The sequence below is a fragment of the Drosophila takahashii genome, chromosome 2L, assembly GCF_030179915.1.
Source record: "Drosophila takahashii strain IR98-3 E-12201 chromosome 2L, DtakHiC1v2, whole genome shotgun sequence".
Lineage (NCBI taxonomy): Eukaryota > Metazoa > Arthropoda > Insecta > Diptera > Drosophilidae > Drosophila > Drosophila takahashii.
The window spans coordinates 5,701,396-5,715,804 of NC_091678.1; the positions used below are offsets into that span (position 1 = coordinate 5,701,396).

The window sequence follows — 14,409 nt, forward strand, 5'->3', positions numbered from 1 at the left end:
TTTAATACATTTTCTCTATAAAATCACATATTCCAGTTTAAGTCTCATGTTTAACCCACTTTACGTGTGAATTTAAATAAATATGAAAATGATAAATTCCCCCTGGCGAAACTATAAAAACAAGTGGAGTGACTAGAAAACGAGCTAGTGATCCAAAATGAATTTACGTGTGATTATCCTATTTTTGTGCCTGCTCGTTTTGGTCGATTGTAGAAAGATGCACAGATTTCGACTGGAGAGGCGATCCCACCGTCACCACAAAGTTCCCCATGCCCATATGCATATAGAATTTCGAAATGCCCTGAGAAGAAAGTACGGATACACTCCATTGCGAACAGTGAATGCGGTGAATGTGACTAGTAATTCTTCTAAAGGAGTAGTGCTATCAGAACCTTTGATAAATTCCTATGATACCAACTTTTTCGGGATCGTTTCGGCTGGAGATCAACCATTTACCATGCAGTTTGACACGGGATCTTCGGACCTCTGGGTGCCCAGTTCGCATTGCAAATTCTGCATCAAACAGTGCGGCACCAAGTTCTTCAGGGAATCCAAGTCGAAGGCCTTTCGATCGAGTAGAGTTCCCTTTAGCATCACCTATGGCTCGGGATCGGTGAAGGGCATTGTGGCCTCCGATGAGGTGGGCTTCGGCGATATAAAGATCCGGAATCAAGGCTTTGGTTTGGTCAACATTTCCGATTCCTGCTCCGTTTTCGATGGCATCGCTGGCTTCGCTTTCCAAGAACTCTCGATGACCGATTCGGTTCCGCCATTCCAGCAGATGATCGACCAACAACTGGTGGAACAGCCCATCTTTTCGTTCCATTTGAAAAGTGGTTCCCGCGACGGTGGTTCCTTGATTCTCGGTGGATCGAACTCGAGTCTGTATTATGGTCCTTTGACCTACACAAATGTCACAGAGGCCAAGTACTGGACCTTTAAAATGGACTTTATCGAGGTGCATGGGAAGAGTTCCAGGCGTTGCGAATCGGGATGCAAGGCCATCATGGATACGGGAACCTCCCTAATAGTTGGTCCCGTCATGGATGTCCTCTATCTGAACAAGGCCATCGGGGCCGAGCATAATTCCACCTTTGATCTATACTTGGTGGACTGTTCTAGCATTTCCCAACTACCCATCATTGTATTTGGCATTGCTGGCAAAGAATTCTATGTGAAGCCACAGACCTATGTGATTGTCTATCAGGACTTTTGCTTCTCCGGCTTCATGGACATGCGAGGTCTGACCCACTGGATCATCGGCGATGTCTTCTTAAGGGAGAACTACGTGGAGTTCGATTGGGCTAGGAAGAGAATGGGCATAGCTCCAGCTGTTTAGGAAAATATTTATTAAGTTTAAGATTTATTGCAAATATTTAAACCAACACCAATTAATTTGAAAAATATATAAATGAAGCAGATTTATTAAAATTAAACCAAAACCATTTAATTTTAAAATTTTATAAATGAAGCCGATTTATTAAAATTAAACCAACACCATTTAATTTGATAAAAATATAAATGAAGCAGATTTATTATGCCATGTAGATTTTTAAGTGATCAAAGGCTGGACTTTAAAATTTGTTTATAATTGTTAAAGTGAAATAAATCGAATTTAAAGTTTATAAAAAAATGGGGTTAAAATGTTAATTGTCTTTTAAAATCTGAGCAATTGGATCTAAAGTCTGACCTTTGATTTGGTGAACATATTTTATTTGTGAGCTCCCGCTGGGGGTTCCTTTCCGTTGGTGGAATTTCCTCCTCCTCCTCCGCCCGACTGACCACCATTGCCCCCAAAAATTCCACGTGGCATACGAGGCTGTTGTTGCTGTTGCTGCTGCTGCAATTGTTGCAACTGACGCAGTTGAACCTGCTGCTGAAACTCCAGATTCTTGTAGAGCAATGCTGCAGCAGCTGCGGCACTGGAGGATGTCTGCTGCGAAGATTGCGGCGGATGTTGCTGGTGGTGCTGCTGATTGGAGCGCAGATTGCGAGCCATCAGTTGCTGGTAGAGCATGGCGAAATCATTGGGATTGGAATGAGCCAACCCAGCTAGATCTCCGACACTCGGTGGGGCTCCAGAACGATGTTGTTGCTGCTGTTGTTGATATTGCTGTTGCGGCGGTCCTTGCTGTTGCATCGGTTTTTGTGGCAAATGGAGATTGTGCTGATGATTTGGATTCAGTTGCGGTTGCGGCGGTTGTTGGTGATGCATTTGATGGTAGAACTGGGGAAATGGTATCTCATTGAAGTTGCTCGCAGAGTTACGATTGTTGTTGTTGTTGTTGTTGTCGACGCCAGGGGGACGATGTTGTTGTTGCTGCTGCTGCTGATGTGGGTGTCTTTGTGGCTGCTGATAGCCGCCGCCCTGAAATATTCAAAAATTATTAGCACATAAAAAAATAAATTAATTAAATGAATTAAAAATTAAACTAAAAATCGATGAATTTCTACAGAATTTACCCCTTTTAAAATATAAATTACAATTGATTAAAAAAAAACTAAAACACCAATAATTTCTAGAGAACGCTACCCCCTTGTAAAAAATATAGATTACAATCGCGCCTTCTTTGCACATATCTTACCCCCGAAAGGTTGCACCCCGTTCCCGAGGCGACTCGTTCTTGTTCCTGAGCTTGTCTCCGTTCGTACAGAGGCGCCGACCTCCCGGATCTCTCGTGGCCCGGCGGCGCAATCCAAGCTTGACTCACCATCGCTCCCAGGCCCGCCATACAGCTGGCCGTGTCCTTGGGAAAGTCGAGGAAGCTTTCCCCGAAGAGCGAATAGTTCTCGGCGGCCTTGAAGTAGTTGGGAGTGCCGTTTTCCGGATAGCCCGTGGAATCGCCATAAAGAGCCCTTTCCACCTCGGTTATATAGATGCTGGCATTATCGCTTGAAGGTGGCTTACTACCAGATCCTACTCCAGATCCCGATCCTGATCCCGATGAAGTTTCAAAGTTAGGCACAGAAGGCTCGAGTGGTTCCACAATCCCCAGGGAAACATCATTGGGCGTTACGGCCCAGATTTTCTTGGCCAGTTGAGTGGGTATATTAGCTAAAAGCAAAAACATACTGGTTAAATAAATTAAGGTAACCCTGCAAAGTTCTAGATAATATTACCTTGAGAAGCAGCGGCAGTTTCCTTGGCATCCAGTTCATCGAAAGCCAGATGACCCGAATTATTTGTACTCTCGGACATCATGCAACTTTAAAGGCGAAAACTATAAATTTATCAAGAATATCTGACAATAAAACTGAAAATTTCCCAAATATTAATATTAATTTTCAGCCTTTGCCTGCTGTTTCCCGCAGCTCACTGACTAAAAATCAAGTAAAACCCCAAGACTGTGGGCAGTAATAGAAGCCAAACCCAAACAATTCGCACGTCAATCTGCGCTTGTTTATAAACAAAATTAATTCGGGCTTGGATTACCGCGTAAACATTTAATTTATTTTGTGTGCAGCACAACAAAAGTCAGATTCCAGGAAATGGCAAGAAAAAAATCCACATGGTTGGCGAAAAAGTTACTGACATACGGATGATGGGCTGCACTGGTTGGCGTTTTGCCAATATTGCAAAATGTTTAAATAAATAAATTTTGGTAGCCTTTTTTGTGTTTATGAAATATTTTTTAACTTTTAAAGATTTTTTTTAACTTTTGCACTAATTTATTGTTTAACTTTAATATCTAGCATCTTCAAAAAACAGATTTTATAACTTTACCAACCTTTGTCGATTTTTGTTAACAAGAATAAATTAGTTTTTAATGTTTAGTTTTGCTTTCCGCAAATATTTTATAACCAAGAAATTGTTCGCACGGACAAAAAAAACTTCCGGAAACAGCGCAAGCGCAAATGTCAAAAATCCGCAGTGTGACCGTGGAGCCCAAAAACGTTCTTTTTTTTCCCCGCACAAAATAAGGCGTTTGACGTTGCGTATAATGCGAATTAAAAATCTTGCTTAATTATTTTTTAATATATCTAAAAAGGCTGCCATTTAGAATATAAACATGACGCAGTTTATTAAATAATGATTAATTTGTAAAAAAATTCTGGTAAGAATTAGAATTACTATACATAATCTCCAAATAATTGTTATCACCAACAGTAGTTTCTTTATTTAAAAAGGATTAACAAAGCTCTACACAAATACGTCACAATGGCCCCTAAGCTTAGGTTAAAAAAATGCGATAGCTCAAAGTACTAGCATTTAAAAATCAGATTACAGGCTCGGTAATGGCATAGCAAAATCCAGCTCCAGCGCCACACAATTTTATGGGTGGCAGTTCCAAGAGGGTTGGAGTGCACCTGCAAAAATATTACAAAAATTATATACAAATTATTAAATCACAAAATTTCTAATTCAAATAGATTCTTACAAATTTTCGGTGCTGTTGTTGCCGCAATTGCCGTGCTCGTTCCATCCCCAGGTGTAAACCTGCCCACCCGTGGTCCTCAATAGTCCGTGCTCGGCGCCCATATGAATCCTGGCCGGACTCTGGTCCTCCGGAAGCTTCAGGTGCAGCGGAGTGGGAATGGCCTGCTGCTCGCTGAACGAACCGGTTCCCAGTTGACCATAGCAATTGCGACCCCACACGAGGATCTCGTTGTTCCTCAGCACGGCTGCATTGTGGGTCCAACCCACCGCCAGCTGTCGCACATCCTCCTCGAACTGAAAGGCATTCGACTGCCCGAATTTGTTGTCCCCCAGTGTGAGAATCCTCTTGGTGCTGCCGCCGCCCGATTCGCTGAGATCCACGCACTTGAGCAGCATGTGATTCTGACCACTCGCGAGGGAAACTATGCGCAGCTCATTGGGATTGTGGACCTGGATCTTCACCGTGTTGCAGCGGTGCAGGCAGGTGGCCGTGATGTCCACTTCGATGGGCGGCGGATCCATGATCCTCAGTCGCCCGAAAACGTAGATCTTGTTGTCCTGCGTGAGCACGGCGCAGTGTCGCAGCCCGAAGCTGATCCTCTGGGCGGCTTCCTCCCGCGGAAGCTTCACCGGCATGGGTCTCCTAACGGCCACAAAGCCACGCTGGCAAATGCCCAACTGCTGAAAGGCATTCGAGCCCCAGACAAACAGCCGTTTGGTCAGTGTGATGGCACCCGAAATGTCCCAGCCGCAACTGATGGTCTCCACGGGCACTTCCTGGAAAAAAGAATATCTTTAAAATGCAGATTCCTTGGGAATATCGTAAGCTCACCCCAAAGAACTCGCTGGGAATCATCCTGAACTCGTTGTGGCACTCCTCCGTGGAGTCCAGTCCCAGTTGACCGCGATTGTTCCAGCCGCAGGCATGCACCCTGCCATTCGTGTCGAGGATGAGGACGTGGCCGCCGCCGCCGCGAATGAATCGCACCTGGGGGGCGGCGAAGGAGCACCTCGTCACCCGCTGCGGTGTCATGCACAATTCGGACTCAAAGCCAAGGCCGAGCTGGCCGTGAGAATTGGCACCCTAGACATGGCGGAAAAAAGGGCGCAAGACCCAGGCGAAGGAAATCACTCATTAATTTGCATTGCAAATGCCCTGTGGCGATGTCTCTATTTTTTTGGTTCAGCATGCTCTTTGCAGGGGGTAATACAATTTTAGCAAGAAGTTTACAATGCAAGGTAGTAAAAAATGCAGTTTCTATGGCAGCTATATGATATAGTTGTCCGATTTTGATAAAATTAAATTAGAAATTTATAATTATTAAAAAGAATTATTAAAAACACCAATGATATAATTTAAAAAAATGCCTGATTATGGGAGCTATAAGATATAATTGTCCGATCCGGCAAAATCTGACTTATATATACCTGCAATAGGAAGACTTTTGGGAAGTTTCATCTCAATAGCTTCAAAACTGAGAGACTAGTTTGGGTAGAAACGGACAGACAGATGGACGGACAAACGGACAGATAGACGGACGGACAAATGGACGGACGAACAGATGGACGGACGGATAGATGGACGGGCGGACAGGTAGACGGACGGACAGATGGACGGATAGATGGGCGGACGGACAGACAGTCGGACAAACGGACAGGCCTAGATCGACTCGTCTTGGCCTTTAAGAGTATTTCAGTCGTCGGTTCCCGAAGTTCCTCCCCGCCTAGTCTAAAAAGATATGGTATGGTAGTTACCCAAGCGTAAACCTCCATTGCGCTGACCACCAGTTGCTCCTTTCGCGCTGAACTTCCGGTTGTTGTTCGTCGCCGCGTTTTTCCCGGTGATTTAATGCGCCGCAGTCACGCCAAGAATGCGGCTGCAGGCCCACGATTCCGATTGCGACTCCCCGATGGCCTCCAATGCAGCTCCTTGGGCCTCCAGAAACGTACCTCTGCCGTCGGCAGCTCATGTAAAACTGTGGTTCGGCTCCTCCGCGGGAATTACTTTTATATTTGGCGTGACCGGTGAGACGGGGGCTTGCCCTGCGCGGGATTCTTGGAGAAATCGTAGCTCTCGGCGAGGGTGTGATCGGCTAGTAGGGCTCCACCACGCAGTACCTCTTAGTTACCTAAAAAGGAACTTTTCTAAAAAATTCTAAAAACTTGTTGACCTGCTAGCCTCCGCAGGTGCTCCCATCCCTGGTTTGGGAGCTGCCCAGCTGATCGGGTAACAGGGCTCTGTTATCGGTTAACAGGGCTCTTTTATGGCTCTGTTAGTAGCAGGCCAATGTTAACTTATTTTTTTTCCCGCCAACCGGAAATTTGAAAAAAAAGATGACATCGGTAATTTTACTTTTTATTCGTTATTATCGTTAAATAAATTAAATTATGGAAATAAAATAAATCCAAAACGACCTCTAAGAACCGCACTAATAGCTCTTTGCTTCCATTTAATGTCTCATTTGGTTATGGGCATAACGATTATATAATCCCGCCGGATGGGCGTGAAAGTCGTGTCAAGCGCATATAAATATATTCTAATTAAAAGCAATAAAAGTTCAGGGCGAAGGTTAAAGTGCATGCAATTTTAATTAAGTTTTAATTGTCGAGCTGGGCCCAGAAAGCCACCCTAGTTAGCCACAATGTGAGTTTGCTTAGGAGAAAGGCGGGAATTAGTTAAGGAAAAATTAAAAGAAACGAAGTTGGGATCTCCTGGGAATATTTAAAAATTTATAATAGGATTACAAACTAATAAAAAACTAAAATAAATTTAATTTTTCTTAAAATAATTTATTGAAATGGAAGCCGGAATTATTGCTACCTTTATTTAATCCTTCAAAATACGACCCATTTAAATTATTTTTTAGTTAAAATAGGCATTTTAATTATTTTTTAGTTAAAATAGGCATTTTAATTTATATTCCCTAATTCCAGTCTTAAATGCTTAGTCAAAACTTGTGAAAATCGCCACAAAATCGCATCCAAAGCTGGTTTTTAATTACACCGAAATCACGGCGCTGGAAAAGCAGAGGTACACAAATGGGCAACTGGCGCTAACAGCAGGACATTACAAAGCTGCAATGTTCGACTGGCATGCAAGGACCTCCCTTCCGCCCCTCGCGAAATTCAACCCCCCTTCTCATGTGAAGAATGCACTGTGGGTCCGCATTTGCAATTCAAAAATGAGCCACACATCCAAACGCCAAAGGGTGGGGGCTTGGCCCTAAACGCTAGAAATGAAAACTGATGATTTTCACTTGATAGCCGCAAACGAAGAAAATGCATGCAAGAAAAGACGGCAGCTCCACATGCAATCGAAGGTGCCCAGAGGCAATGGAAATCCCTTTTGAATCGCAATGGCAGTCAATTAAAATCACCGGGAATTAACCTTTCCTCCGTTGAATTTGAATAAAGAAACCCAAGGGAAGGATGAACAGTAATTGGACAAGTCGTGTGGGAAAATATAAAATCTAAATTCCAGGGCATTTAATAGTCGCTTTAACTTCGTTGCCGCCTTTTTGTCCAGTATGAATTGTTATCCCCATTTCTAGGCGCGAATATGACGGCTTTTTATATGGGTGCTTTCCGCTTCGCTGTGGTCAGCTTGGAAATGTACGACGGGAAATACCCATAAAGCTATAAAAATTCAAACAAAATGAGAAATGAACTCTTATTAATTTGACCCAATAAAAAGTGGGCTTAATTTAATTGATGGCTTTTAAAATGAATTAAATGAACTATGCAATAAACTTAAGTTATTTAAGGAAAAAAAAAACCCTGAGAAAAAAATGTACATAAAAGTTGTGTAAATTAATCTTGTTGCATTCTGCAAATTACATTATAAATAACGAAAAAAAAGAACAAAAAATCCTCCCGAAAATTTTAAATCAGTTCAAATTTTGGCGCCAAAAAACTCGAACATAACAGGCCAACAGGGGGCGGCACATGCATAAATACACTAGCGCCACCAAATACTAGTGGCTCATTCATGAACTACCAAGTGGCGCTGCTCAAAAAAGCCCGCCAAGATTCAAATTCAAATACCGTTGTGCCATTAATATTATTTCTTTGTCATTTAAGGGCCTCTCGTAGGATCCTTGCACGGATAAGTGTATTCCGAAGGACTTCTGTGGCCTCACTTGCATTCGCTCGTGCATGTGTGTGTGTGCATATGCGAGTGTGAGGACTCCCAGCGGAGTAATTTAAACGTAAGGCACACGTGACTCCATTTCCTGTGTGTTTTTGGCATCTTTACGACTTTTTGTCTGTTGGTTGTCACATTTTTCTCGGTTTTTGTTGCTCCTGCGTGTTGACTTGGATTCGTGTGTTGAGTCCTCCCTTTTGCTAATACGTTGCTCTTCTCGTTTGTCGAGCTAAAAAGAGACATTTTTTTGCCGTTTTCGAAATTAAATCTAATTTGATGCGCAAATGTGTTGTGTCGGCACTGGCGCTTTGTTATTAGCTGCACTCCGGCACGTCCTGCAGTCCCTATTCTATTATTCCGACTCGGAATTACCAACTTTGGTGGTACAGTGAAAATGGTTTTCAAAATAAAAATTATTTTCTGGTCAGATATATTTCTAAGAAAAAAAAATGTTATTTTTTAAAGTAATATACTTTTTTTCATATAATTACAGCGCTTTTTTAAAAGTATTTTTTCTTACAGATATATTTTTAATGTTATAAATTTAATGCTTAAAATAAATATATTTTTTTAGAAGAAAAATTTAATTTAAAAACTTAAATATTATAGATACATTTTGAGAGCCATCACTGTATTTTTTTGCGCTCCTCTGAATTAACAGTTAACGAGTAAATGGCTTACGTTTTTTCTTGCACGCCCTTTTGTCCCGCCCCCTTTTGTGGTTTCATTTTCATTGCAAGTTGCATTTTGTTTGTTTTTCGCTAACGCTTTATTTTCTCACTCCCTGTGGCTAGGACATTGGCAGGAGGACAAGGACAACGCCAACGTGTGATAAGCCAAAGTGGCAAAATTGTTGTGGCCGAAGGGGAAAATCGGGGGAAAGAAGTCCTGCTGATCGGGGAAACTGCCGATTGGCACTTGCAATTAAACGTTTGGCTTTAAATGTCATCGGTTGGCCAGGGTTTTTTAAATTAACTTATCCGCCTTGCTTATCTTATTTTGTATATTTTAATTTCCTGTGAAACTTAAGGAGTTGGGACGTTAAATATTTATATTTCATAAATATTATATTTTAAATTTGGTAAGTTTATTAGATAAAGTTGGGTAGAACGATTATAGCTTTGTTTTAAATTTAGAAACTTTTATTTGATTTCCCAACAAATTTTCATTTTATTAAAAAAATGTACACTAAAAATATGAAATATATATAGTTAATTAATGTAATTAAATAAAAGTTAAAAATATTTTAATGATTATAAAAACCCTAATAAATGATAAGAAAAGTCAATGATATTTAAATTGAGTATTTTTAATTCCTGTGCATAACAGTTGGGAATGGTGGTACCAAATGTTCAAAAGACCTTTTTTCTTCACTCGAGAAAATTCAAAAAATATGCCCAAAACTAAATGGTATAATTTAAGAGCCTCTCGGCACAAAAATCTGTGAGCTCTTCAAAATAAATATTTGCACTGGCACACAAAATCTGTTTCTCTTCACCAACAGAACATTCCAATCTATTCTAACCCCCTCGATGACCATGGCCATGTCAAAAAATATGTTTCGCAATTCCATATTTTGCGACCGAAACGGATTTCGAATATCAGCAGGACAGAAGTCATGACGACCACTAATCATGGCTGTGGTCCGTGTTGTCCATTGTGCAGGACATTTGGACAGAGGACCCATGGAAAGCCACTCCTTCTGAACCACCACAACCACCTGCAACAACTCCATAGCTGACATAATCGAAACACAAAGCCAAAACTGTCCCGCAATGGCTGTCAAATTATGAAAATGGAATAGTTTCTGGTGTGGCTGACACTTTAAATGAAATTTGAAAAGCAATCAGAACCGCAGAGCTCCAATCCCCCACCTTCCGACAACCGACCACCTCGGTGTTGCCCTAATTGCTCAATCAAAAAACGTATGCAATTCCATGGGGTAAATCAAGCTGACGCTGGAAAATGCATTTTCCAAGCCAAAAGAAACTAAATTTTATACTTAAACTTTGCCACAAAGACACGGATGAGATGGGATGAGGGGTTGAGAGGTGAGCTGCGCGGATGGGCGGAAGTGTTTGGCGGTTTTTCTGGGGGAAAACGAATGAAAGTGATTGCCACAAGCAACAGCCAAAGACAACAATGCCAAACTTTGGCAGTGCCAAGGAGTTTTCTGGGGTTCTGGGAAAATGGGGGAAAAACGAGGAGGGACGAAAAGGGGGACGAAGGATTCTGGGTAGCGGAAACGGAAGCGCATTGAGCAAAGTTGCAGTTGTTGGCTTTTGTTTCGCCATCTCTCCAACGCCAGAGCAAAGCAATTTAAGTTAAACAAGCGCTCGTCCTCCCGCTTTTCGTTTTCCCTCTCCCCTTGCCTTTGCCGAGTTTTCCCCGCTTTTCCCATCATCAGTGTCCCGCTTTTCCCGCGTCGTGCACAATGTAAATGTCAAATATTTTTCAAAATCCTTCGTTGCGCTCGGATTTGTTGCGAGCACTTTTCAAAAATTGTTTTCCCTGATTGACTTAAAGTTTTACTGTTTTTCGCTGCTGTCGAATTTTAAGAACTAAGTTGGCACTTCTTAGCAATATATCAAATGGGGGAAGATTTCCCATGAAATTGATTTGAGGGGGTAAAAGTTTAGGAATAATCCTGAAATAAATATTTAGAGGGAAACTTCCTTTAATAGGTTTTTAATTATATTTTTAATACTACCGAATTTTTGGTTCAAAATTTTATTTTCTAAGTCTAATCAAGTTGGAAGTGTTAGAGCCCATTCCTCTGGTTATTGAATATTTAATTTCAATTTATGGCTTGGCAAAGGCCACAGACAAAGCTCAGTTTCGAGTTGGGCCCAAAGTTTTGTTCGATAATTGCGGGCGGAAGTCCTATTTGGTTGGGTTGCCGCCCCCTTTTCCTCGGCGCTGCAACGCTGGCTCGATAATTATTATGTAAATTGCTTAAAAATTCACCGCAGGTATACCCAAGGGATTCACTTTGCCTCAGTTTTCCCCGACTTTCCCCCACTTTCCCCGCTGAGACGTCGTCTGGCAGCCGTTGCGCTGCATTAAGCTTGATTGCATTAAGTTTGCTTTCCTCTTTCCCAAAAGGTGCTGGATGGCATGGGGTTTTCCGAGGGGAAAGGGGCTCGGGAGGTTTTCCTTTAGTTTCCGCCGAGGCGCTCTCACATTGCCCTTGCCCGATTTCATTGCGCTTTAATCTATGCACTTTGAATTTCTTGGCCTGCATTCCGTATTAGCCAAATTTTCGCATGCTTCGTTGCCTGCCTCTCGGTTTTTCACGGGGCTCGGGATCGGGGAAATACTTCATTGAACTATCGAAGCACAGTGGTGATTAATCGGATTTTAATACTTTTTAAAAAGGTATATTTACCTTTCAATTTGTAATTTGTATAGCTATTATTTTTTTTTTAGTTGATTAGTGAGTTATTTTGTTGTGGTTGAACACCCTTTATTAAACCTATTATCATCCATTTTTACACCACTGTAAACTGCTAAGAGCCTGTGAAAATTTGCCTTGTTGCGCCTGACAGGATATTGATGACCTGCACCTTCAGGGGATTCCCTTCTTCTCCTCCACAACCTCCAACTTCACCATCATCATCATCATCAAACTAGTCTGTCGCTGCCAAAACCAATTTAATCTTTAGAGATTTTAACACATTCTGCTCTACATACATGATTTACTTCCGCTTCCTATTCCAGCTTCTTCCTGTTGAGCATGATGTGATTACTATGGCTTCCATTGTTTTTGTTTGTTGCTAATAATTAATTTGTGTGCATTACGGCAACTTTGACTCGAATGGCAAATTGCCACATTTCATTGAATCTGAATGCATTTTTTATGGGCGACTGTGCATCAACGGTTGGCATTGAGAAATTTGTTGGCTTTGGGGAAAGTCAAATTGTATATGCTTTAATCCTTTGTTTTTTGTTATTTACAATCCATATTTTTTTTTGTAATAGTAAATGTTTTTTTTCTGCCTAATTATTATTTCCCGTAATGTTGTTTTTAATTTTAAAAAAAAGTCTTATAGCTAACTATTTTACATAAATTGATTTTAAATATTATTGACAGGTTTATCCTTTTACTTTAATTGTTTCAATTACTTAAATAGATTTTCGCAGGCCGTGCCGTGAATCCTTGTAAGCCGGAGTCCTTACCGCACGTTCACCCCCGAATATATTCGGTATATCTTAATCCTCCAACCATTGCTATTCAATCCTCAATCCGCAGTTGGCCTCAAGTGCCGCAGCGCAGTTTATGCAAATGAGGCGGTGCCGTCGCTCCTGCGGTTCGCCGTCTGTCTAACTGACAGGACCTCCATCTCTGGCTGGCTGAGGATGTGTGTGCATTGTGTCCTTGTCTTGGGCTAAATTACCAACTGCCTTTCAGTGCCACGCCCCCTTCGGGCCAGCTCAGTGCGCCCCTGGGTAACTAATTATTTGTTAACATAACACGAGTGGCAATTTAAATGCAATTAGGTTCGGCCTGCGCCTTTCGTCCAGCAGCTCGTACTGTGCTCATTAGGAGGGCCCGAGTCCTTCGATTGAGTGGAGATTTCAATTGGCAATTTAAATCGCTTCAATGGCCAAGTTGGCAAGAAACTTAATGAGCATTTCGGATTTATGAGGGCGGCTTCAATCGATTTGCAGGGCATTATGGCCACTGTCTTGCACATAAATTTGAGCTAAATTATGGCGAGATTAAAATAGGAAAATAAAAGGTTAAATTCAAATAAAATTAAACTAGCATTGCCACCGCTTCACTTTTATATTTAAAAGAATTCAATTTGTGATCAACAATGCGTGACTTCTAATTGACAATTTAATTACAAAGCCAATGAGTGACGGGCAAAGCTAAAAATTATGCCAGCACACCACAAAAAACCTCAACCTGAAGATTACAGCCAGAAGAACCAGAGCTACGGGCACTTAATTTCGCATCCATCCCCCGAGCTCATCTCCATTTGAATCTGCATTGTTTTTTGTGCCCAGACGAAATCTATTTAAACAACTTCCACCCAGCAAATTGCATTCGTCTCCGACTTTTGGGTCCGAAAGCCGGCCAAATGCGATTACATGGGCCACAACACAAAAGGAGAGGAGAGGATGGGGCCGAAGGACCAGGAAGGACCTGAACTTGCCAGATGTCCTCGTGTTTTTGGCATTGTCCTAGCTGGATGCAGTGACCAGAGATCAAGCTGCTAAATCTCAGCTTGTTTGCTGCATGTGTTTTACTCTGTATCACTCGGGTATCAGGTATTTGTTAAGGGGATTACAAAACACAGACTGTGCTTACAGAAGGATAATGCTGGAAATAATTGAAATTAACACTTGGACAGCATGAGCAAATCACTTTCTTTGGTTTGTGATACTAATATAAAATAAGTAAAAAGTAAAGAAATATTTTTAGATTTTAGTTTCCAAATCAAGAGTATCTCCTAGCTTTCGTAGGTAGTCTTTCACCATCTCGATTCAAGTGCAAAACTCTAATGCATCTGAGCCACAAGTATTTTCCTGCAACAATGAGAAATAAAAGTGTGCCAGAAATGACGAAAGGAAATGGGAAAAACATAAGTAAAGAGCTCGAAGAGTGGACAAATGTGTGTCCTGCAATGAAATGCATGCAAATGAGCTGAATAATGAGCACTCCTCCTGCCTTTCCGGCGACCTCCGACCTCTGGACAACCCTTTTGTGGCACTAATTTCCCGAGCAGCCAGTCGGTTGTTCCCTCTTCTGTCAGGGTCCAAAGTGTCAGTAAGTCAACAAGAATGCACTCTGACACCGCCTGAAGGAGTCGGGAAGAGGGCGAGGGAAATTGGGAGGCTGTGGGCCATACTTTCAAAGCACTGAAAGGAAATTTTGAAT

The 14,409-nt window shown here is 41.8% G+C and overlaps 3 protein-coding genes across 7 annotated transcripts; 1 reads left to right on the plus strand and 2 right to left on the minus strand.

The window, feature by feature from the left end:
* The first annotated feature begins 157 nt into the window (after nt 1–157).
* Nucleotides 158–1,448, plus strand: LOC108055896 (lysosomal aspartic protease). Its single transcript, XM_017139453.3, has one exon. The coding sequence runs from the start codon at nt 158–160 to the stop codon at nt 1,337–1,339; it is 1,182 nt and encodes a 393-aa protein (XP_016994942.2). The 3' UTR covers nt 1,340–1,448.
* A 70-nt stretch (nt 1,449–1,518) lies between these two features.
* On the minus strand, nt 1,519–3,870 carry LOC108055887 (serine/threonine-protein kinase Doa). Of its 5 annotated transcripts, none has more exons than XM_070215740.1 (4): nt 3,729–3,870; nt 3,121–3,221; nt 2,586–3,055; nt 1,521–2,368 (listed from the first exon to the last, which is right to left on the minus strand). In XM_070215740.1, the coding sequence occupies exons 2-4, from the start codon at nt 3,200–3,202 to the stop codon at nt 1,712–1,714; spliced, it is 1,209 nt and encodes a 402-aa protein (XP_070071841.1). In that variant the 5' UTR covers nt 3,203–3,221; nt 3,729–3,870; the 3' UTR covers nt 1,521–1,711. The 5 variants fall into 5 exon arrangements, with proteins under 5 accessions (XP_070071844.1, XP_070071841.1, XP_070071842.1 ...); XM_070215741.1 differs by having other exon boundaries at nt 3,121–3,206; nt 3,729–3,862; XM_070215738.1 differs by having other exon boundaries at nt 3,121–3,254; nt 3,729–3,862.
* A 219-nt stretch (nt 3,871–4,089) lies between these two features.
* Nucleotides 4,090–6,565, minus strand: LOC108055923 (secretion-regulating guanine nucleotide exchange factor). The gene is made up of 4 exons (XM_017139507.3): nt 6,134–6,565; nt 5,211–5,462; nt 4,380–5,155; nt 4,090–4,308 (listed from the first exon to the last, which is right to left on the minus strand). Exons 1-4 carry the CDS (start codon nt 6,149–6,151, stop codon nt 4,218–4,220), a joined length of 1,137 nt encoding a protein of 378 aa, XP_016994996.2. The 5' UTR covers nt 6,152–6,565; the 3' UTR covers nt 4,090–4,217.
* Nucleotides 6,566–14,409: the final 7,844 nt, after the last annotated feature.

What these genes read in the sequence shown, in the direction of transcription:
- LOC108055887 (XM_070215740.1), bottom strand. Translation starts at nt 3,202, where the DNA reads ATGATGTCCGAGAGTACAAATAATTCGGGTCATCTGGCTTTCGATGAA. An exon ending in AACTGCCGCTGCTTCTCAAG is followed by an intron (nt 3,056 to 3,120) that starts GTAATATTATCT and finishes TTTTGCTTTTAG; the next exon opens with CTAATATACCCACTCAACTG. An exon ending in CGGGGTGCAACCTTTCGGGG is followed by an intron (nt 2,369 to 2,585) that starts GTAAGATATGTG and finishes TGAATATTTCAG; the next exon opens with GGCGGCGGCTATCAGCAGCC.
- LOC108055923 (XM_017139507.3), bottom strand. An exon ending in TTCCCAGCGAGTTCTTTGGG is followed by an intron (nt 5,156 to 5,210) that starts GTGAGCTTACGA and finishes TCTTTTTTCCAG; the next exon opens with GAAGTGCCCGTGGAGACCAT. An exon ending in AACAACAGCACCGAAAATTT is followed by an intron (nt 4,309 to 4,379) that starts GTAAGAATCTAT and finishes ATATTTTTGCAG; the next exon opens with GTGCACTCCAACCCTCTTGG.
- LOC108055896 (XM_017139453.3), top strand. Translation starts at nt 158, where the DNA reads ATGAATTTACGTGTGATTATCCTATTTTTGTGCCTGCTCGTTTTGGTC.